The 23,259-nt window shown below is 32.2% G+C and overlaps 5 protein-coding genes and 2 long non-coding RNA genes across 11 annotated transcripts in view; 3 read left to right on the top strand and 4 right to left on the bottom strand.

Moving 5' to 3' along the window:
- The first annotated feature begins 31 nt into the window (after nt 1–31).
- CaBP1 (Protein disulfide-isomerase A6 homolog CaBP1) lies at nt 32–4,651 on the top strand. Its single transcript, XM_074135167.1, has 8 exons — nt 32–268; nt 404–597; nt 791–1,018; nt 1,101–1,262; nt 1,353–1,562; nt 2,051–2,205; nt 2,811–2,969; nt 3,684–4,651. The coding sequence occupies exons 1-8, from the start codon at nt 241–243 to the stop codon at nt 3,844–3,846; spliced, it is 1,299 nt and encodes a 432-aa protein (XP_073991268.1). The 5' UTR covers nt 32–240; the 3' UTR covers nt 3,847–4,651.
- Nucleotides 4,652–7,218: 2,567 nt separating this feature from the next.
- On the bottom strand, nt 7,219–10,012 carry LOC141457851 (uncharacterized). The gene is made up of 3 exons (XM_074135159.1): nt 9,785–10,012; nt 9,512–9,655; nt 7,219–8,917 (listed from the first exon to the last, which is right to left on the bottom strand). Exons 1-3 carry the CDS (start codon nt 9,822–9,824, stop codon nt 8,742–8,744), a joined length of 360 nt encoding a protein of 119 aa, XP_073991260.1. The 5' UTR covers nt 9,825–10,012; the 3' UTR covers nt 7,219–8,741.
- Nucleotides 10,013–10,930: 918 nt separating this feature from the next.
- RagC-D (Ras-related GTP binding C/D) lies at nt 10,931–15,562 on the top strand. The gene is made up of 8 exons (XM_074135158.1): nt 10,931–11,264; nt 12,100–12,236; nt 12,323–12,551; nt 13,367–13,544; nt 13,632–13,768; nt 14,132–14,274; nt 14,349–14,497; nt 15,012–15,562. The coding sequence occupies exons 1-8, from the start codon at nt 11,262–11,264 to the stop codon at nt 15,125–15,127; spliced, it is 1,092 nt and encodes a 363-aa protein (XP_073991259.1). The 5' UTR covers nt 10,931–11,261; the 3' UTR covers nt 15,128–15,562.
- On the bottom strand, nt 13,359–15,117 carry LOC141457852 (uncharacterized). Its single transcript, XR_012460583.1, has 2 exons — nt 14,987–15,117; nt 13,359–14,110 (listed from the first exon to the last, which is right to left on the bottom strand). It is a non-coding gene; the product is annotated as an uncharacterized lncRNA (long non-coding RNA).
- A 932-nt stretch (nt 15,563–16,494) lies between the features above and the next one.
- Nucleotides 16,495–23,259, bottom strand: part of LOC141457847 (malate dehydrogenase, mitochondrial-like) — a 35,788-nt gene continuing 29,023 nt past the window's right edge. For all 5 annotated transcript variants that reach the window (XM_074135148.1, XM_074135149.1, XM_074135150.1 and 2 more), the window contains 5 exons: nt 20,884–21,086; nt 20,314–20,442; nt 18,773–19,033; nt 16,892–17,033; nt 16,495–16,803 (listed from right to left, as the gene is read on the bottom strand). In XM_074135148.1, the coding sequence (XP_073991249.1) occupies nt 16,556–16,803; nt 16,892–17,033; nt 18,773–19,033; nt 20,314–20,442; nt 20,884–21,060 (957 nt within the window). In that variant the 5' untranslated portion in view covers nt 21,061–21,086 and the 3' untranslated portion in view covers nt 16,495–16,555. The remainder of the gene's footprint in view (nt 16,804–16,891; nt 17,034–18,772; nt 19,034–20,313; nt 20,443–20,883; nt 21,087–23,259) is intronic.
- Nucleotides 22,046–23,151, bottom strand: LOC141457849 (uncharacterized). The gene is made up of 2 exons (XR_012460582.1): nt 22,376–23,151; nt 22,046–22,295 (listed from the first exon to the last, which is right to left on the bottom strand). It is a non-coding gene; the product is annotated as an uncharacterized lncRNA (long non-coding RNA).
- Nucleotides 22,283–23,259, top strand: part of LOC141457848 (cathepsin B-like) — a 45,917-nt gene continuing 44,940 nt past the window's right edge. Inside the window, exon 1 of the mRNA XM_074135157.1 lies at nt 22,283–22,301. The gene's annotated coding sequence lies outside the window, so the exon portion shown is untranslated. The remainder of the gene's footprint in view (nt 22,302–23,259) is intronic.

Below are 23,259 nucleotides of genomic sequence, written 5' to 3'. Positions count from 1 at the left end.
AAATTGCACCACGAATATTAGCTAGAAGATGGTAAGTGTAGTTTACGCTGAGACAGGTTCGCTAGCTAATTTAGTTAGTGTATATATGACTATTCTTTTTTTTCACTGGAGGCCTAGACGCTTTTCTTGCTTTTAACTAAATATTTTTTCACCAAATAATAAAAAATCTCAAATCACAAGACGAATATTAGTTAACGATTGTTTACTAGTTTTGTCTTCATGAATAGAAATTAAAACAAAATGGTTCAACTGTTGAACGCCGCTATTTGTAAGTACTCATTTATCATTGAACAAAAAGAAATGATAGAATTCTATGGATATGTTATGAATTGTAAAAAATTAGTTTCATCTTCAACAATTATTTCAAATTTCCTTCATTTTTACCGGCTTTTTTTTTTTTTAGTGTTTATCGGATTATTCTATCAAACGGCTGCACTCTATCCAACGACATCAGATGTTATTGACTTAACAGAGAATAATTTTGAAAAACTTGTAACCAAAGGTGATGAAATTTGGATTGTAGAATTTTATGCTCCTTGGTGTGGTCACTGTCAACAATTTGTTCCAGAATTTTCTAAAGCAGCCACCGCATTAAAAGTTAGTTTCTAATCCAATAAATTTAAGATTAAAAGGCTTCTTTTATAAATCCTATAATTATTTATTTCAGTAAAAAATGAGTGAACTTAATGGAATATTTATAAAATATAAGTTGTTCAAATATCCTTTATGAAAGTACAAAGTATTCTCTACTATTTAGAGATATCCTTTAACTCCTCTTTTCTTTGTTCAGGGTGTTATTAAAGTTGGCGGTGTAAACGCTGATGAACATAAAAATTTGGCCGGAAGGTTTGGTGTGAGAGGCTTCCCAACTGTGAAAATTTTTGGTGCTAATAAAAACAAACCAGAGGACTATAATGGGGCAAGGACTGCACAAGGTTTAGCTGATGCAGCAATGAGTACTTTAAAAAATAGAATAAACGAGAAGTTAGGTGTTAAACAGTCGAGTGGCGGAAGAAAGGTTTTTTTATTTTAGGGTACTTTCGTAAAAATAACTGAAAGTTTGTTCAGTAATTGTTACTAAATATTCAAAAACTTTTTAGGGCAATACTGAAGATGTTATAGAACTTACAGATGCAAATTTTGACAAGCTTGTCTTAAATTCAGATGACATGTGGTTAGTAGAATTTTTTGCACCTTGGTGTGGTCACTGTAAGAATCTAGCACCACATTGGGCTCACGCTGCTACAGAGCTTAAAGGAAAGGTAGCTTGTTTATTTTATTGCCTTTATCATTGGCCAAATGTTATAACTTGTTCATTAGAAAAAGAAATTCGATGTTCTGATAACTTTTAGGTTAAAGTTGGAGCTTTAGATGCAACAGTACATCAGTCAAAAGCTAGTGAATATGGTGTTCAAGGTTATCCTACTATTAAGTTTTTTCCACCTGGTAAAAAAGATAGAAGTTCCGCTGAAGATTATCAAGGTGGAAGAACAGGTTCCGATATTGTCAATTTTGCGTTGGATAAACTTTCTGAAAATGTACCAGCTCCGGAGATCGAACAGGTTATTTTTATGTTTTATGTGCATAATTTTTGCAAATTTATAAAATTATTATTTGGTGGTTTTTACACGTGAATTATAAAAAATATTTTATTCACGTTAAAGTTTGTGGTTGAAAGAAGTCTTTTCTAAAAATTCCCGAAACAATTGAACGTCCATTTAAGATCTCATTTAATGCATGGGATAAATTAAATAACTGGCATTTAAACTAAGCTATGTAACAAATGTGTGCATGCCAAGGCCACTTGGTTGTGGTTCGTTTAGCCAAAATTAGTTGAATATACCTTAGCTCCTGGATTAATAATATAAAGTTTCAAAACTATTGTAATATGTTTATAACTTATTTAATGCTAGATATAATCAAGATTGCCAGCGTCGTGAAACTAAGAAATGAAGTTTTGAAAATATTTAGATGATTTGATAATTTTTTACAGAACTTTAATTTTTTTTTTTTTGAACATGTTAATACATTTTTTTTCTTTTTCTTACAGATATTAAATGAGAAAACATTAAAAGACGCATGCGACAAACCTTTGTGCGTAATCTCCGTACTACCTCATATACTGGATTGTCAGTCAGACTGTCGAAGCAGTTATATCAATATATTAAAAGAAATGGGCGAAAAATATAAAAAGAAAATGTGGGGGTATGTATTTGTAAATGATATTTTTTAAGTTTTTCATATAAAATATTTTTATATTCAAAGATTGTCATAAGTTTTTTTTGGAGGGGATTGTCCGCATTCTATTTACTTGGAGATTCCACACTCTAAGAATAAACCAATTTGATTTGGGTGCCTGAATTAAAGGAAATCTCGTTATACTTTCAACAAATGAACTCTAGGAAATCTTGTGATTGAAGCAAAGGTGTATTTTTGGGGCTGTAATCTGTTAGATCGAGACCTCGCTGGAGGAAGCTGACAGAGCTCAGATAGGGGTTCCGTTTCGTATAATTCAGAGTGTAATTGACTCGTAGTCGCTTCAAAGTATACAGAGTGTGTGATTATGAGCTAGAGTTTCGAGTTTGAATGAGTTAAGAGGGTTTGGATCCTTGGCTGAAGGGACCCTCATCCCAAAATTGACTCAACCATCTCTGCATATCCATGAGGGACTTGGAGATGTAAAAATGTACGTGTTGTAGGCCGGGTTAGACTCTTTCGATAAAAAGGTGACCATTCCTTTTTAACCTGTGGAGAAGATAAACCAATAAAATAATTTAATAAATTTAGTTAATAAATTAATTTTTTTTTAGATGGGTATGGTCAGAAGCCGGAACTCAACCAGAATTGGAAACAGCACTGGAAATTGGTGGTTTTGGATATCCAGCTATGGCCGTTCTTAACGCTAAAAAAATGAAATATTCTCTATTAAGAGGATCTTTCTCCAGCGATGGAATTAATGAATTTTTAAGGTAATTAAAAGATTTTTTTTGTAATTTGTTTTATATATATATATATATGAGCCGTTTATTTTGAAAGTGGCCTAACTCCATTTGTCAATTTTTTCCGGTTGCCATGGTTACATGTACAACTTCCTGTTATTTATCAGTAAAGCATTTCAGGTTGCTCATATTCCGAGCAAATACGATAAATTCTTGACACATAAGTTTTTAGAGTTAGTTCAATAATTGAAACGTGTAGTTTGAAAGTGGCCTAACTCCATTTATACTTAAATCAAGATAATAATATATTATTGATAATGTCTGAAGGGCAGTAATTTTAATTAATTAGTATTTAACAAGTTAATCTCAGTTTTTGGACAATTGCGTTAGTTGAATAACCAGTACGTTTAATTAATATAAAACTTAAGATTTAATATTAAATTTTAAAAATTATTTCACCCATGGGGAAGAACAGAACAAGACCATTCTTGATAAGAAAACGCATATTATTCACTTAATAATTGCCACTATTTTAATAGGGACTATAAATTTAACACCCTTAGATATACTTAAGCAGTATGACTCATTAGTATCCTGTAGGTATATTTTTAAATTCTTTGCAACGCAAACCCTTAAATATCTCGATTTGAAGATAAATGGAGTTAGGCCATTTTCAAAATAAACGGCTCATATATAATTTTTATGTTTTTGTTTTTTTTAAATTTTCGGATTGATTATTTACAGAGATTTATCTTATGGACGCGGAAATACTGCACCATTAAAAGGTGCTGCACTGCCTAAGATTTCTGATTGTGAACCATGGGACGGTAAAGATGGTGTTCCTCCTCAAGATGATGATATAGATCTGTCCGATGTGGATTTAGATGATTTAAAAACGGAATTGTAAATTTAACCCAAAAGGGGGGGGGGAAAGAAAACATTCCTTTTGTCACTCCCAAAATTTTTGTAAATGCCAAATTTTTGCTATTCTTTTTTTTTTTTAATTTTTTTTTAAATGTGGCCCCTTCCTGTAAAAGCAAAAAAAAAAAAAAAGAAAAAGTAGAATCTTTCAGCACAGCTGGAATAAAAATTAAAGGACAAAAAAACCCAAAAGAATACTAAGACTGAACTTTTAATAAATTATTTGTTTCGTAAACATCACCTTAGAGTTAAATACCATATTGTTGTCAGTCAAAATCTAAGTGTTTTAAAATAATTTCTCTCAATCAAGGTAGAAGAATAAAAAAACAAAAATGAACTAAATATTATTAAAGAGAAAAATATTGTGGCACCCAATACATCATTTCTATAAAAACTAGTGAAAGTAAAAAAATTATATGTTGAACATTCAAAACAAACAATTTAAGAAAAGACTTAATCTAGTCTTTTATTTTCCTAATTTTCATTATTTAATTAAATGAAGGTACTAATGTACGAGAATTAGTAGATCAAATAAACTTAACTGTTGCTGTATTTTGTAAAAAAAAAATATGTTGTAACTTGTAAGTGCCGTTTGGACACGATTTTTTTCTTTTTTGAGATAGAACTCTGTTGGTTTGAAATTTGGAAATTGTACAATATTTACCAATTGAGAAGGAACATGTCAGCCTGCAGAGGATCTTTCTTTAAAAGAAAATATAAAAATAAAAAAGTGTATTAAATGAAATTTTTGTATGCAAAAAAAATAATAAAAATTTATTATTTTTGAGTTATTAAGGTATTATTATTTTTTTATATATTTTATTGCATCAAACGCATTCGAATTTAAATTGGCAACCTGGAACCTTAACAAATATACGAGGGTCGTTTGAAAAGTCCGTGCAAAAATAAAAACTACTTAATTTTTTGGGGTAAACCTTTTTTATTTTTCAACATAGTCTCCTCTTTAGGCTTATACACTTCGTCCAACGCTGCTCTAGTTTGTTGATCCCTTCCGAATAATAGGATTTGTCCAAGTCTGAAAAATAGCCATTCGTTTCTGCAATCATCTCCTCGTTTGAATAAAATCTTTTTCCCGCCAGCCATTTCTTCATATTGGGGAACAAATAGTAGTCCGAGGGAGCCAAGTCTGGAGAATAGGGGGGGATGTGAAACGAGTTGGAATCCTATTTCCATTAATTTTGCGACCACAACTGCTGTGAGGTGTGAGCTGGTGCGTTGTCGTGATGGAAAAGGACTTTTTTTGTGGGCCAATCGTGGGCGTTTTTCTTGCAGCTCGGTTTTCAAACGGTCCAATAACGATGAATAATATGCACCTGTAATAGTTTTACCCTTTTCCAGATAGTCGATGAGGATTATTCCTTGCGAATCCCAAAAGACAGTCGCCATAAACTTTCCGGCCGAAGGAACGGTCTTCGCCTTTTTTGGCGCAGATTCCCCCTTGGTAACCCATTGTTTAAATTGTTCTTTGGTCTCAGGAATGTAGTGATGTATCCATGTTTCATCCACAGTGACGAAACGACGCTTAAAGTCCTGCGGATTCTTCTGGAACAGCTGCAAACCGTCCTTGCAACACTTCACACGATTTCGTTTTTGGTCAAGCGTGAGCAATCGCGGCACCCATCTTGCGGATAGCTTTGTCATGTCCAAATGTTGATGCAAAATATTATGTACCCGTTCATTCGAGATGCCCACAGCACTAGCAATCTCACGCACCTTCACTCTTCTGTCATCCATCACCATATCATGGATTTTATCAATGATTTCTGAAGTAGTAACCTCAACGGGGCGTTCAGAACGTTCAGCGTCACTTGTGCCCATATGGCCACTCCGAAAATTTTTAAACCACTTATAAACTGTTCTAATCGAAGGTGCAGAGTCACCATAATGTTTATCAAGATTCTCTTTAGTCTCCTGAGGCGTTTTGCCTTTCATAAAGTAGTGTTTAATCAACACACGAAATTCTTTTTCGTCCATTTTTTGAAAATCACTCGACTTCCTCGATTCAAACGAATGCCAAACACAAAGAAATAGATCGATCTGGCTGAAACTTGGTGTGTGTTCTTCCAAGAGATGCTACTTACTAAACATAACCTCGATACGCGCCAGTAGTGCTATCTCTCTGACTTTGCACGGACTTTTCAAACGACCCTCGTACTTCTCAGTTGAGAAAGCTCTCAATTTCTTACGCTGTTTATAGATTTTTCGTTTCGTTCGTTGTCGAAGTTTTTCAAGAACCTCTCGGTAAAAAATGTTGATTGACCTTTGACCTTGAGGTAGAAACTCTTTGTGGACTTCGAAAAAGGGTCATTCGAATGTGAGACCAAACATCAAGAACAAGTGGGTGTTGCATCACAGGTAATGCTCCTTGTCACACAACAATTTCAATAAACCAGAATTTTTGGCCCTGTAAAAACATTCGTGTGGCTCCTCACACGAATTATTCGCCTGACTTTTGAGTCCTTGTGACTTTTTTTCTCTTCCCGAAGTTGAAAAATCACCTCAAGTGTGGCTCATTTTGGGACAGTCGGAAAACATTCAAACGGCTGTAACCGACCAGCTGAAGGCTATTCCAGTATCGGAGTTCGAGCACTGCTATGAGGAGTGGAAGAAATGTCTCCACTGTGCTGGTTGGCTTCAGAAGGAAGTTATTTTGAAGGTGACAATATAGAATTGTAATTCTTTTTGAATAATTTTTTTTTAAAAAATCAGTCTCATTACTTAATTTACAGACCTCGTATATCTGAAGACCGAAGTATGTTTATTATTGTTTCACTTTTTCCTTTTTTTTTAATGAGATAGTCTACTTAAGACTACCAAATTAATCTTAGATCCATGATCTAAAATACACATATAACATTACGCATACATACCTCAACGAAGAATAGAGGTTCCAATCAATTCTGCGGGACATGGATTGACTTTAAGCCAATTAAATACATTAGGCTTTTACTTGAAGATATTTTAAATCCATTATCCCAAATAAAGTAAAAAAAATCCAGCATTATATCAAGATCTGTTGAGCCTTTCGTAGGGTAAAGTGAATACAGCTAAAAGATAACAAATACACTGAAATCTTTTTTGATGTGATGTGCCAATTGAATATTTTCGGTGTAATAGTTTTGTAGGGGAAATAGATTTTATTACTGTTATAAAAAAAAAAAAAAGTATTCCTAAAATCATAAGAGGACGCAGGGTTAAATTAAATAAAATAATAAAACAAATTATTTTAGATTGTAAAGCTTTTGTATTTAAGTAAGAAAATATTTTAGAAATACAAAATATTTTTATTTAAGTACAATTTTTGGAGCATTTTTATCACTTAAGTAGATCCCCCCCGAATTATATTAGGTAAATAACTTTTATTTGCTTAAAAAACCATTTCGACCTAAGATTTTATTACAAATTTATCCTCTAAAAAAACTTAGTTACAAACGATTCGTAACACTTTCAACAATTTTTGATCCAAGGAAATATTCTTTGAACTGAAGATACAATGGATAAGTACTAATAAAAATACTCACTTATGTACTGGAATAATTTAAAAAAAGCAGTAAATCTGGTAAATTAAAAAAACGATTAGAAAAATTAACAAATAATTTTTGCAAAAATAGTAACCAAGAAAAACAAAAATAACTTACGTAAAAGAGAATTACGAAATTTGATATAAAAAGTAAAGCATAATTATTAAAAATTGAAGCGTCTTTGTTATTAATTAAAATTGAGCGTGTCATAAAGAGCTAAAGCCATCCGCATCAGTGCCTACTAAATGATGCAGGGACCAAAAAAAAAATTTACTTTAATCAATAAATACGAAGTATAAAAATGCAAATCTTATAAAATTAAAATGCAATTATCAGTCTTAAAAATTGTGGTGTCTAAAAAATTGAAAAAAGACTTACTTTTAAATTACCTCTAATATTGTTCGAAGATACCTTCTTTAATTTTAAACAGTTATTAATTGACCGGAAGTTTTGTCTTCTATCTAAATTTGTTTAGAAGTTACAAATAAATAAATTTATAGTTGTATTGTCCTTCATTATTATTATTAAATAGTGAAACTTCTTGCCAGTTTTATTATCAGCAGGACTGCCAACTTGAGAAATGAAAGAGAGTAAAACAACACTACCTGATTGCGTGCTTATTATCACCTCGAAATCTTTTCTCAGTTCGAGTGAGTCTGGATAAATAATTATAAAAGCTTAGAGTAGTGGTAGGCCTGGTATTGCGTTTCCTATTCTATGCATCTTTCGTCCGGACTGCTGAAAATTTTATTGTAAGGATAGTGATCTTTAAGCCAAGACCATTAGGCATAAGTAACCAAACGAATACAATCGTGTCAAATTGATAGGGCATGATGTTTAAGAAAACATGATCTTTGTGGAGTTCACAAAAAATAAAAGCTCACACTTCGGATTTTTTTTTTAACCAAAAAACAGTTCCAACAATTTTCGTTAAACTTCGTAAATTACTGACACACTTAGCTCATCATTTTTGAATGAAACATTTTCTTAGAAAATTTGTTCTTTTGGTAGTTCTCAAGGATTATATCAAACGATCTCCATTAATCTTCCCTACACTGTGATCAGCTAATTTTATTTAAAAGCTGCAGAATCAACTGCACGAAAAATTGCAAACCTTAATAATCAGCTGATCTGTCAGTTTTTTTTTAAGTCAGTTAAAAAAACTTGAAAAGAAGTTTCACTATAATAAATTAAGCACAAGTAAGTCTCACTTTGGAATACAAAAAAATATCGAGTGGCAAATATCGAGGTATTAACGGTTATTGAATATTTTTGGAAGTATTACTTTGTTACGATCACCTGTTTTTTTTTACATCCTGAAATATTGAATAATTCTTTCTTAAACAGTCGTCATTTCCATCACATCATATTTGCCTCGTTCTGCACAGACCAATGGATAAAATACTGTTACATAATACACTAGCACTGAGCCAACAATAACTAACATGATGATCGATATTATGCCCCAAGCTGATATATATCCTCTGTTGGCAGTTTTACTCGCTTTAACATCACCTGAAAAATAATATACATATATTTAAATATATATAGTACAGAAATCACATATGTAGCCTCTGTTAGCAGTTTTAGAATGTTTAACGTCGGCTATAAGGGAGAGTGGAAATAGATTGGTGAAGATGATGCCCAGGGCCATTTGGGAAAGGTCTAAGCAGAATGCCTCCTAATGGAAATGATCCTTAATAAAGAGAAAACATTATGAAGAAGTATATTATATAAATTTAGAGCATTTGAATTTAGTTAAATAAGAAAATATTAATTTTAGTGGCAGTTACAGAATTTTGATCCAAATTATGTGATTTACAATCGAAGCGTTACAAACTTTTGTGTTCGTGATTATACACAAAGCTTTTTGATTGCACGTGAAATATTGTAAAAAAATAAAATGACTCAAGAAAAACCTCCATTATTAACAGGTAGTAAGTAATAAGTACTGTAGCTCAGTTCAGAAGTTCCTAAGTTTTAGCATATCATAGATAAATTGAAAATGAAGAGGATGGGTGATTTAATATAACCCAATTCCACTATTTCGAAGTTGCAACAAAAATACCATAAAATTTGTGCCACGATTATTTGTAAAGATGATCAAACCTCCAATATTTGCTTGCTTAGATTCAACAGCTAATTGACTACCAGCCGCTTTTCTCGAACTAGATTTATTAGTAGATTTAACTCCACTTAAAGAACCTGCTCTAGCCAATCCTCCAAATCCATCAACCAATAATACGTAAACACCTACAAAAATGTAAACAACGAAGATTGTTTAATATGTAGTTAAAATAATAATAATAATAATAATTAAATGGTGGAAATCATTAATGAAGCATTGATTACTGTGAATGATATGACGTTTAATTTACTTACCAAGATAAAGAACTAGACAACTAAAAATTTGGAATTTCATTCTTATAGTTTTCTTAACGTTTTTTAAGCCCGTACGCTACACCATTGCATTTTTTCACACACACAAAAAATACTAAACATTTACATAACTGTACAAGGTAAACAGTACCAATGTCTCTGTACAGAAGGTATGCTATTGTGCATTTATCGGGTGGGTGGTGGAAGCTAGAGTGTTACCTACCGGAATTCATAACCTATCTACATCAATCTCAGAATTTCTCGTACAAAATATATAAATATTGTGTTGTCCAAATTTATGTTGAAAAAGATTAGGATAAAGTAAGAATATAAGAAAAAAAAAAAAAAAAAAAGGTAAGGCACAATAAGCCTCTTGTGGTTGCGGTGCCGTGGGGTGTAGGTCCCGCCCCTATATATATTTTTATATTTTTATGAGAATATTAAATGTGTTTTGAAGATATCGCAAGGGTGAAACCCAGTCGATAATTTTTTTAATTTTAATTATCTCTATCAAAATTGGACAAAATCCTAGCTTAAAAAAAGTTTATTGATTCTATAATACAAGAACCTTTATTGAATCACAAACCCTCTCAGAATTCAGATTTGTCAACTTCGGAGGCTTAGTGCACAAATTTAACAAAGCCAAGACTAAAACAATTTGAAACATAATAATGAAATATGAAAGATTTGATTCGTTAATTCTTTAGGTGTTATATGTATTACATCACACGGAGTTAGACAAAGGAAAATGAACTAGAAAACAGTAATTAAAAAAATAACAAAAACATTGGATTAACGAACCATTTAAAGGCTAATCGATGACAACTCGACCTAGATTTTGATTTTCTATCAACTAATAATGTGTACACATCTAAAAAGTAGTAAATAAATTATACATGGTATCAATCTTTAATGACACAATTGAGTATAACGACTGATGTGATGTTTTATTCATTTACTCAGATAAAGAATTAGGCAAAGATAAAACTGGTATATCATTTTAGCAAACAGTAATCTTAATGTTTTAGGTGGGAAGCTACTGTTACTCTTTCCCAACAAAAATATTAAAACTAACAATTTACATCATAAATGTTTTCTCAGAGGAACGATCTGACGCTGCCGCATTGTGCATTTAAAGGATGGTAGTGGAAGAAGGTAGTATGAGGTTATCTGTAGTTACCTCCCTTCCTAGATTCAAGAATGCTAACCTATATCATACACTGAATTCCATATCTAAAAAACAAACATTCTGTGTTACCCTACTTTTCTGTGGTGATCTTCATTTATGAGTGTTGAAAAATATTATCATACACAATGGATAATTAAATAATTAAAATTAAAAGAATGGATTGTGTTTTCTGAAATTTACAGCAAATAGGAAAATGGCTTAGAAGACAAATTGGTCGATAAGAACTACTTCTGGGACCATTAAATGGCCTTTACCTGTTTATTTTGAAGTTCCACAGTCTACTCTAAAAGTATGGTAAGTTTAAATTTTTATTAATTCACCTGAACAAGCAGAAAATGTGTAATAAAAATGTCAAAGTAGAAAAATCGTTTACTTTGGTTTATTATGTTCTTATTAAATTAAAAGTAATCGAGCAATGAAGTTCATTTTCAAATTTTGATCATTATAGCACATCTTTATTAAAACAATAATTTTTTCCTCTCTTCCAATACAATCTCTTGTCCTCGACATCTCCATCAGTTAATCTTACAATTTACCTTGCAACTGCTCTTGAAATGATTCATAACAACGCATCTTAGTTCCCTCAGTGCAATGTTTTATTTCGAGCTTGAATCAATTTGAATTTTCTCTCAGTCTTTGAAGAAATTGCTTTATCCACTATACGTTTTAGACTCTTGGAAGAGCCTGAGGATCTCAATTTTTGTAGAACTGGGATTTGGATCACACCGTAAGTTTGATGCAGATTCAATTTCAAAGCTGAGATAAACCTTAATTTACTGTCTGTTTTAGATCTAGTGTTAACGCGTCCAGTTTTCAATTCTCGTCTCAACGTCCTAAGCTATTCATTTTATCGCAGAGTCATTGAGTTACTAAGACGTCTTCATCGTGCTACCAATAAACTAAATCTAATTCATCTTTTTGCCACTCTTTTCTTATTTACGCGCGGCAGCCAGATTTGTGCTTGTGGGAAACTTCAATTTCTAATTTCCCTTCTTTGTTTGTCTATTTCTTCTATTTTTTTGTTAGTATGTCTTTTATTACTCTTTTTTTTTTAAACAAAAAAATAAGGTATCGACTAGTAGATAACTTAGACGTGTTGAACCCACTTTGTATTTTATTTCTAATATAGTCGTTCGAACAAGATGAAGAAGACCAGTACGGGCAGAGTTATGACGATACTGAAGATGGATTTGAACAAGATGGAGATGGTCTTGAAAATTCCGGAGATGATGGAAAACCAAGGATAATTCTAATGGGAATGAGAAGGTGTTGTTTTTTTTCTAGTGGCTTGTGGGCATTTTTTTTCCTTGCTTAAAATAAATAAGTAAATATTTGTTTTTAAATTTTTTCAGAAGTGGAAAGTCTTCTATCCAAAAAGTAGTTTTCCAAAAAATGTCTCCCAATGAAACGCTTTTTCTTGAAAGTTCCAATAAAATAGTTAAAGAAGATGTAGCAAATTCTTCATTTATGCAATTTAGAATTTGGGATATACCTGGACAAATTGATTTCTTGGATTCAATGTTGGACTGTGAAGTGATTTTTGGTGAATGTGGAGCACTTGTGTTTGTTGTTGATGCGCAGGTATATAATTTTATTTATTTTTACTAGATTAATAAAAGATAACTCTTTTATTTCCTACCGGATGTATTTTTTGTTAGTTGGAAACTAATCCAATTAGTTTCTAGTTGTTTAATTTAAATTAGCATTTCCTGATTAGAGGAAATCGCAACTTAGGTCTTTTTTTTGTAACGTTTAAAACGCACTAAGAGCTGGAATTGATGGCTGGCACAATTGACCCTTTTGATTTTTTGTTCAATCCATAGATTTCAGTAAATCATGAGCCATAAATTTGGAGAGAGTGCTAGTCAGTATCCTTACTCATGCTGAGTCTCCAATAGCCAACGTCTGTGTAGTAATGGTCAGGTGAAAAAAGCCTCCTGGAGGAGCTTTTTCTGCTTAGTAATCAAAACGTCTTTAAGAAAAATAAGAGAATTCCATTTTCAAGTGCATCGTTTGATCGAACGTGTTAAAAACTGAACAGTTAGATTTATCTATGTAAACGTATCTATGAGGGTATATCAGTTGTTATACAATTTTAATAAAACACATGCTTTTTTGAACATTTCTAAATGTTCTGAAATTATGAACTGAAGTATGAATGAAGTGTTTGGTGCTCGCTGATTGTGTATCTTTTGTTGTTGAATCAACCCTAATACTTGAACTTTTTAAAATGTAACTTTTGTATTTAGAACTACTTCGTCTTCCATCAGCGAGCTAAAATAGTGCCAACTTCACTTTATTTGCATACTCGATTCAGAAATTTGATCACTGCAACTTTACTCCATTTTCCCAGTATTTTCATTTATCTACTTTTAAATAAAATAAAATATTTACAGGATGATTATACAGATGCACTCAACAAACTTGTAGTAACCGTAACAAAAGCTTATAAAATAAATCCAAGCGTTAAATTTGAAGTGTTTATACATAAAGTTGACGGTTTGAATGAAGACAATAAAATGGAAACCCAAAGAGATATACATCAAAGAGCAAATGACGATCTTTCCGATTCTGGTAAAGCAAAAACATTTTTTTTTCCTTAAAATTTTCTATTTCTTTATAAAAAAAAATACTTAAATCTCGTTTTTTGTTTTGTTTCAGGACTTGATAACATACATTTAAGTTTTCACTTGACCTCAATATATGACCACAGTATATTTGAAGCATTTAGCAAAGTTGTACAGAAATTAATACCTCAGTTACCTACTTTAGAAAACTTGCTCAATATTTTAATATCTGTAAGTAAAAACGTTAAAGCAATTATATTTTAGTATTTAGAATGTTTTGAAAGAAACATTTCTAGCATTGCAACCATTGTTTGTCCACCAAGAAAATCTTCGTAACCTGTAACTTCCGACTTCTGGAACCCTCCCAAACTTCATTAGTTAGGGTACCTTCTTTGGAATATCTAGGCAGGGTATACGGTGGAGCTACATCCTTGAATAACCTGGTTCTTTTAATTTAGAGATCCACCTTCAGATTATCCTGGGGTGCCGTGAGCTGTACTATAGGGTTATTCCCAACTGATGACTCCCATCTCTTATCTATTGACGGAGTCGCAAGGCCAGAGGATATAATTCCTGAAATATTTTCTGTTTCAGAATTCTGGTATAGAAAAAGCGTTCTTATTTGATGTTTTTTCAAAAATCTACGTAGCTACCGACTGTTCTCCTGTTGATATGCAGAGTTATGAACTGTGCTGTGATATGATAGACGTTGTCATAGATGTTTCGGGAATTTATGGGTAATGAATACTGCTTTAAAAAACTTACTTAAATTTCATAAAATTAGTTTATAATTTCATTTTAACTATTTCAGTATAAAGGAAGATACTAAAGATAATGCATTTGACCATCAGAGTTCTAGTTTAATCAAGTTAAACAATGGTACCATTTTATATTTAAGAGAAGTTGATAAGTTCTTGGCGCTTGTTTGTATCTTAAGAGAGGATAATTTTGATAAACAAGGTAAGTTTAATGATCGTAGGATATGTTTAAATGCATTCGGTACATGTGTGGTAATAAACAGTAAATTTATATTTTTTTACCTTTTGAAAAAAGTTAGTTGTTTTGATTGTACTTTTAATGACGAACAATAAAGATGTATATTCTATAAGCATCTTTCACTGCTGAGATATTTAACACTTGCAGCAGAACGGTGCAAGATACCTTACAACGACCAAAGGAAACAACATTAAGCGAAAGTACAATTGAAAAGGAATATGATCAGTTTTATTTATAGCAATCTTGGTATAACAGAATATATCGCGGTATTTCAGAAATAACATCTATTGTATTTACCATCACTTCGCTCTGAAGTTTTGTGTTCGGTCACTAACGCTCCTAGGTCGAAGAGTTTACTAGTTTAAACGTCGCTTAACATTAAAAAATCGGTGACCCTCTAACCCTATGACACGTCTGTTGTTAGTAAGAAACTCTTTAATGACCTGTATTTACCTGTGTATTTCTTCTTAATTTTCAGGTGTCATTGATTATAATTTTTTATGCTTTAAAGAAGCTATACAACAAGTTTTTGAAGTAAGAAATAAATTGTCTAATAATCAATCAAGTGATTCAAATATTTCCATAGAATCTTAAAAAGCTTATATAAAGTGATCTGCAATTATGTTATGTACATATATATACATAGATTTTAAATTATTTAATTACCTGTTTTCAAATATTATAATATTTGTGTTTAAATGTAGAATTTCTACAGCTGTTAATAAGATGAACGTGAAAATTTCTAGGATTGAACTTCCCGGAAATTGTACTACTAAAAATTCCATATTTATAAGTGTTAAGGTAAAACTGAACGAAATTTTATTTAATTTTTTAAATCTCAATGTTTACCTCTGTATAATTGTATTTATTTATTAATTTTTATTCGTTCATATTTAAAATAAATATCTTTAAGGGTTAAATTACATATTTATTAATTGTACACCTGGTTGATATGTTGATCGGTTTATTGTTTTGTCTGTAAACATTTTTTTCAAACTATGTTACTTATTAAAGCAGAATCGAAAAGTTGCTATTTCTAATTTAATTTTTTATATATTCACCTCTTCAATTGTCCTAGCTAAAATTAACTTTTTCCTCATTTCCACTGACTTTTCTCGAGGCACGGCCCATGTTTAGTACCAGTACCAAAGCCATTTTGTCAAGAGCTGTGGAAAAATTCGAGTATTGCCTCTGGAGGAAGGGACATGCTAATAAAGTCTCTTTTTATAAGAACCCCGTTTAACTGCACGCTTTATTGGCGGCAAGTTAAGGGCAACGTCTATATCTATGGCTTGGTGCAAGAAGTAGTGCCAATGTCAGATTTTGGGTAAAAATGAGTAAAAAATATCTGTTTTGATATATTAACCATCCAAATTTTTCTTGCAAGGAGTGCCAAAGTCAAGGAGTTTAAAGTAGTAACTAGGAGTTACTAAAACTTACTAGTGCCAATGTCAAAATTTAGCATCAATATTCCCCCCCCCCCTCCAGGTAAACCAAAGAGGATGTACACTCGTAATCCTTTTTTGTACATTGGCACTTCTTGCACCAAGCCACAGATATAATCGAAATACTTACTGCATTTGCAGAAAAACACAGGTGAAATTATTTTTTGTACGCTGCAGTACTCCCTCAACTGGGACCAAGTGAGACCTGTTATTGCCTACAGCATCCATTCCGTATTAAGATTTTTGTGAAATTATAGAATCTTGAATAGGATTTAGTTATTAAGGTATAGGCTTTAGTAACTAAAATTCTCTCCAGGTTCTGCAGCTGCAGGGCCTTCTGAGGCGACAATGCCCGGTGAGGAAACCAGTCCAAGCAAAAAAAGCCTATTTTTTTTCACTCGAAACTGAGGTATCTTTTTCGGCTATAAACTTGGACAGTTTCCCCACACTTTGTCAGAGTAAATAGCTCTAAGAGAATTGCTCAAGTAGGAAAAAAAAAAGAAATAACAAACAAGATTATAAAGAAAACTTTTAATTTGAACTCTTAAACTAAAATAAATTAATAAAATATTCTCTTTTAAGCTTTCTTGCGAGTAAGTAGACCTTGTTTTGCCATTTCCGCTGCAAATTGTTCACCAAATTCTATATCTTTTTTCATGAAAGGTATAGCCGTTTCAAGTAGGCAACATTCAAAATTTGACAAATCTGGTATACCAAGATTTTTCTGTACACCAGTCGGTCCAAACTGTAATTGTGTTGAAAAGTAGCAAATATCTGGTATCAAATTCGACATGACGTAGGCGCATTCAACAACATTATCATGTCCTGTTTTAAAGAAAAAAAAAGAGTAAAATTTAAAATCGTAAGTTGAAAGTTTTTAAAAATAATTTTTTTTAAAAACTACAAAATTTACCAAGCAAGCCTTTAGCAAGTGACACGGCGAATCTGGTTCCAGCAAAGGCCATACCCAAAGTAGAAGCTCCTGTATTGTTCTTTGCTTTAAGGACTTCCTCACCAGCGTTTTGTATAGCTCTGGAGATTTTCACGACTTCCTCCTTGTTTTTATTAGCAAAGAAAATGAACAATATTACTTGTACTACAATTGATAATGCTTCTTATGAATATACATATTTTAGTAGTTTATTGAAAAAGTATTGGAAAAAACAAAATGAACGAGAAAAATCACACGATGTTCTCTCCTGGATTCACTTCCGACAATATCCAATGTTTCCTATTGGGAAAATTTTAACAACCTCAAAATACCAAAAAGCGAATTTTTACCACAAAACTTTTAGAAGGTATACTAAAAAAAAAAAGTAAAACAATCTAAGAAAAGTGAACAACCCACTGAGTAACGGAGTTACTTCGTACGAACTGTGAAATTAAACAGAACATTTAACCGCCCCTCATAAAATAAAACATTCAGAGTTATACTCTAAACGGAAACGGTACTTTAGAGGGGAAAAAAATAGCACCCCCTTTCCCAAGAGTCCCGTTTAATCCGAATTACCTGGATATATATATATATTTCTTTAAGCTATAGACTAGTGAAACGTGAATAGTTTAAAGAAAGTAGTTAAAAGTTTTATTCGTATAAAAAGTAAATAGTCCATTTAAATAAAGGGTACTTTTGGACAGAGGAATTTTCGTCACAGTCGCAATTTTAGCAAAACATTTGTCCCTTTTTTTATAATATGAGGAAAACAAGGCCGTACATAAATGTATACTTACATAAAATGACTACAGAAGAAAGCCTAAGCCATCCGCTCTACCGGAAGTGACCTTATCGAATTTTCCTAGGAAAATTTCAGAAATTAAAATTGAAGACTAACAGTACAAAACTTAAAGAAAATCGAGAGAACAAATTTTGAGAAAATCTGAAAAAAATTCAAAAATAAGCTCAGAAAAGAGAAAATTTTTTATTAGTATGAGAAATGTTATTAGTACGTATTCTTCCCAAATTATTTTTTCTCATTTTCACTCTATCTCTCTCTTCTTGAAAAACATGTGGCATTGATGACAAATTTTCGGTTATCAACTATGGTTGCCAACTCTAAAAAGTTCCAGAAAAAGGACACCCAAAAATAAATTAGGTACAGTCAGGGCCGTCGACAGGATTTTGGGGCCCGGGAATGTATATCATTCGTTTTCCTTTCTTTAGGTGTACATGCACAGACTCCAGCTCTGGGACGCGGTAAAAAGTCCCCTCTCCCCCTGTCAGTAATCTGGCCTGGGTACATTTATATCTTACATACTTAATCATGAAAAGTTCATCGTTACATCAATAACCTGTTGACCTATTCAGTTCAGTTAGAACAGAAAAACAACAAGCCAAATGAAGTCAGAACTTAAATCAAAAATACAATAAAATGAATTAGATTTGTGTGAACATTATCTGAGAAAAGGATAAAAGGCGTCCTTTCCTAATTTAAGAAAGGACAAAGAAGACAACCAGGTGTTAAAAAAGGACTGTCCTTTCCAAAAAAAAGGGCAGTTGGCAACCCTAGTATCAACTTATCAAGAAAATTTGTGGGTGATGTTTATAGTATGTATAGTACACCCGCTCGAATACGAAAACTGTACCTTAAAGTTTTAAACTTACATAAGTTTTGGTATTACCATTAGAAACGTTTTTCAACAGAAATTTAACTTTCAAAATGTCTTAACAGGAAATACAACGTCACTGAAGGGATTGTTCACTTTTTATATTTCTAGATTTTCTCGGAAACGTCTCTTGACTTTTTTTCTAAAATAGTAAGCACAAAATTTTCTATTTTTTTTTTTTTATACTGACTGTATTAAGTTCTGTTTTTGGTTTTGTGTGCGACAATATTGGAACCATAGTGCTGGCTGAATGTCCACATATTACCGGAACTTCTACAGTTTCTGGCGCCATCTGCAATACCTCGGCCACATAAGTATTCGCTCTTATTACGTCCAATGTGGTCACACCGAACATCTTGCATGGATCCACACAACGGTTGATCCTTTTAAACGCTTCACAAGCAATTGGTAATACACTGTTTATTGGATTTGTAATCAAGCAAATACAAGCCTGTAAAATTTTAAAAGAGTAAAATATGTACGAGGTCTATAAATTAAGTAATGAGACTGATTTTTTTAAATTTTTTTATTCAAAAAGAATTACAATTCTATATTGTCACCTTCAAAATAACTTCCTTCTGAAGCCACACAGCGCTGGAGACGTTTCTTCCACTCCTCGTAGCAGTGCTCGAACTCCGATACTGGAATAGCCTTCAGCTGGTCGGTTACAGCCGTTTGAATGTTTTCGACTGTCCCAAAATAAGTTCCCTTAAGGTGATTTTTCAACTTCGGGAAGGGAAAAAAGTCACAAGGACTCAAGTCAGGCTGAGAAGCCACAGGAATGTTTTTACTGGCCAAAAACTCGTTTATTGAAATTGAAAAAAAAGCAAGGATGGCGAAGTCGGAGATCAAATGCATGCTGATTTGTTTTTTCGATATCCACGGAATCGTGCACAAAGAGTTTCTACCTCAAGGTCAAACGATCAATCAACACTTTTACCGAGAGGTTCTTGAAAAACTGCGAAAAAGGGTCATTCGTGTGAGACCAAACATCAAGAACAAGTGGGTGTTGCATCACGATAATGCTCCTTGTCACACAGCAATTTCAATAAACGGAGTTTTTGGCCAGTAAAAACATTCCTGTGGCTCCTCACAGCCTCCTTATTCGCCTGACTTTTGAGTCCTTGTGACTTTTTTCTCTTCCCGAAGTTGAAAAATCACCTCAAGGGTGACTCATTTTAGGACAGTCGAAAACATTCAAACGGCTGTAACCGACCAGCTGAAGGCTATTCCAGTATCGGAGTTCGAGCACTGCTACGACGAGTGGAAGAAACGTCTCCAGCGCTGTGTGGCTTCAGAAAGAAGTTATTTTGAAGGTGGCAATATAGAATTGTAATTCTTTTTGAATAAAAAAAATTAAAAAAAATCAGTCTCATTACTTAATTTACAGACCTCGTATACGTGTATGAACAGTATTAATTCATATCAATTGTTCAATATCTCGCTCCACATTCATGAAATTATTAAGAAGACTTAAACATTCATTGAATATATTAGTCCCTATGTACTAGTATAATATAAACTCTTTCAATACATTAGTTTAGGAGCATCTAAACTTGTTATAGTTCAAAACACGCCCGTAATGTTAGTCTTAACAATATCTCGCCTCACATTCATCAGATAATTATGAAATCATTAAAATTTATTTATTTATTTTTTAAAAATGTTTCTTTTAATACACTCTTGAATAAAATCACTAAGTGTGCAAAAATATACAGAATTTTAACTTACGTTTGGAGCATGTATAGCACATTCTCTGGACAGTATTGCTACAATTTTGGCATTTGATAGAAACAAATCTTGCCTGGTCATCCCAATTTTTCTATGAGATCCTGCTGTTATTAGAACAATATCAGCGCCCTGGAGTTTAATAAAAACTTATAGAGGAAGTTTATAAAAGTTTTTGTAATAAAATTAAAGAAGTACATTGTATTTTGTAAACTTATAAGGAGCATTTAATGGGAGTTTTCCAATTTTAAATAGTCTAAATGAATTCCAAGATTTGTTATTAAATAGAAAAGCACGAATTTTTATCCCCTTAGGAAAGAAAAAGTTTAATAAAATAATTATGTTACAATAAAAGCATTATAAAATTGAATAACCTTTTGATTAAAAACCGCCAAGAATTGCTTTCTACTGCACTCCAATGGTAATTATTTGAATTAATGATGAAAATATAACCTGATGTATGACTTGGTAGGTAAACCACACAGTATTGCATATAACCTACCTCTTGTGACATAAAAACACAGTAACGAAGTCTAGTTGATTATTTTAAAATTATTTTCACTAAACCCTTACTTTAAGAGCAGTCTTTGTTCCCGATGCGCCATCATGACTGGTAGCCACACTGTTTGTATCAATATGGTTTAATTCTATAGCCAGTCCTTTGGAACTTTTTATATCGTTTAGTGCCACTTCTTCAAACCAACAAGATTGTTTTAACATCAGCGCAGTTGCCTGGCCCACACCTCCCATTGCACCCAGAATTGCTACTTTTAATCCTGAAAAAAAAAAGAGTAATAAACGTGAAACTGATAACATTTTTAGACAACTATGAAATCTCTGTAATAACAACTTTCATGAACACTATTTTATCCTGCTTTTGGGGAAATAATTTGTTTGCTCCTTCTATTCGCGAAACTAGATTAGGCTGCAATTCCAGTGGATTCGAGATCATACGGAAATAAATTCTAATGAATTTAACAGAACGTTCCAGGAAAATCAAATGTTATGAAAGTGTTTACTTAGCCTGTAATTGTTAACTTTGTCATATCAAGTTCCAAGTAAGAACAATTCAAACGATTACTACATTTTTTGGTTTTCTGCTAGTGTTCTGAAGTCCGGTACACGGTTTCAATCAATAGGTATTGTGTTCGACGACAGTGTGATTTGTGGGACATACAACATACGAAGATTTCAGCTAGCGGTGACGCCTATATTATTCCTTCAAGAAAGCTGAAATTTGACTCAAATGTAGAAACAGAAGTTCCATATATTTGAGTAGAATTTCATATAAAACTGACCATTGCTAGAAACAGATACTGTTTCTAATACTGCATTGAATTTAAAGGGAAGTCTATCTTTCTGAAAAGGGCTCATAATTGAATTATAATGGAAAAATGTTTAAAATGAACGATTGAGGAAACGAAATTTACAGAAAATTGTTAAGCTTTTTTTGTCAACAAAACTTTAAAAAAAAAGTGTGAAACCACCAGGTAAAGTGGTTCTTTCGAGTTTAAGGTTCGTTAAGTAATAGTTTCAGGGTAGAATGCAAATGAAACAATGTGAGCTTCATGCGTTTTTTGTTACTGGAGCTGGAAGTTCACATTTTCCGGACTAGGAAAGACTCAAAGCGTATATTTCTAAAGTAAATTCAATTTCGAAAATAAAATAAAAAACAGATACGCAACTATATCCGAATAAGATTTCGGATTTTGATGTTCTACCAAAAAATAATTCATTTTAGTTTTTGAAATTTATTATAGTACATATAGTAAATAAATCATCCACTTTTAGTAACAAATTTTCGCAGTTTTGCTAGAAGTTTTTACAGTACAAGTAGAGAGTAAATAAACATTGCTGGTAAGTAGAAGCAGATCTGGCGCCGGATTGGCTGTAATCTCGTAGAAAATCAATAATAAACATCTGCAAAGCGTTACTGTACTGCTAGTGTGATTGCTTCCCGTATTTTCCCTTAGATTACAATAGTCCTACATGTAAGTAAATTTAAATTAAATCTTTCACTCTTACTTTAGCATCTAGTTTTATGTTGTAAACGAAATTAAATCACCTCAAAAGAAGCTCCATGATTTCAAATGCAAAATGTATGCTGTTTTTGGTCATTTTAAACAATTTAGGTTAACCACAAATTTAGCATCATAACGTACATAATTTGAAAATATTCGGTAACTTTCTATTAGAACGAAATCAGAAACGAACAGTGAATAAAACCGCAACGAACCACGCTGCTTTGTGTGCCATCAACAGTGGGCTCGTGGAATTAGCTTACAATTTTGCATTTTATGTAACATGTATGGATAGAACTTAGAGAATGTTATAACTAAGGAACGGATTTTTATGTATTTAAAAATGCCAAATATTTAATTAAAATATGCATTTATTTTCGTCAATTATGTGGAAAATATGTGATTTTCTTAAAATATTTTCTGGCATATTTAAGTAAAATGGACATTTTTTTTTATGAAAATGGATTTTTTTTTGGGGGGGCAAGTTATAATTATTTATACAAGAAAAGAACATTTTTACAATTTATAATAATTTATTAGGAACAAAATAATTTGTTTTTACAAGTTATAATGATTTATACAACAAAGAACATTTTTACTATTTATAAAAAGATGTGTTAAATTTTCAATTTTGAAAACTTCACTCTTCGAAATTGTTTGCAACCACATGAAATTTCAAATGTTGGAACGTAAAGTGACGACGATCTGGGCGTAAGATGGACTTGTAACGACTAAAATCCTTTGAAATGAGGATTTTTAAGTTTGTGGAAAGGGATATCTGCTCTAACCAAAGCCCGACACAGATCTGTACTCAGAGTAGACTTACTTGATGATGGAGATGTAAGGAAGGCTTGATAGGACGTCCTCTCTTTCTTTCTGTTTTTATTCTCTATGTGCGATCCGGTGGCAATATGTTGGGTGACTTGGG

Source organism: Rhodnius prolixus, unplaced genomic scaffold (genome assembly GCF_049639745.1).
Source record: "Rhodnius prolixus isolate KJV_2025 unplaced genomic scaffold, Rpr scaffold_5, whole genome shotgun sequence".
NCBI classification, from domain to species: domain Eukaryota; kingdom Metazoa; phylum Arthropoda; class Insecta; order Hemiptera; family Reduviidae; genus Rhodnius; species Rhodnius prolixus.
The sequence above is the reverse complement of the archived record's forward strand: the minus strand, read 5'-3'. Positions and strand labels throughout refer to the sequence as shown.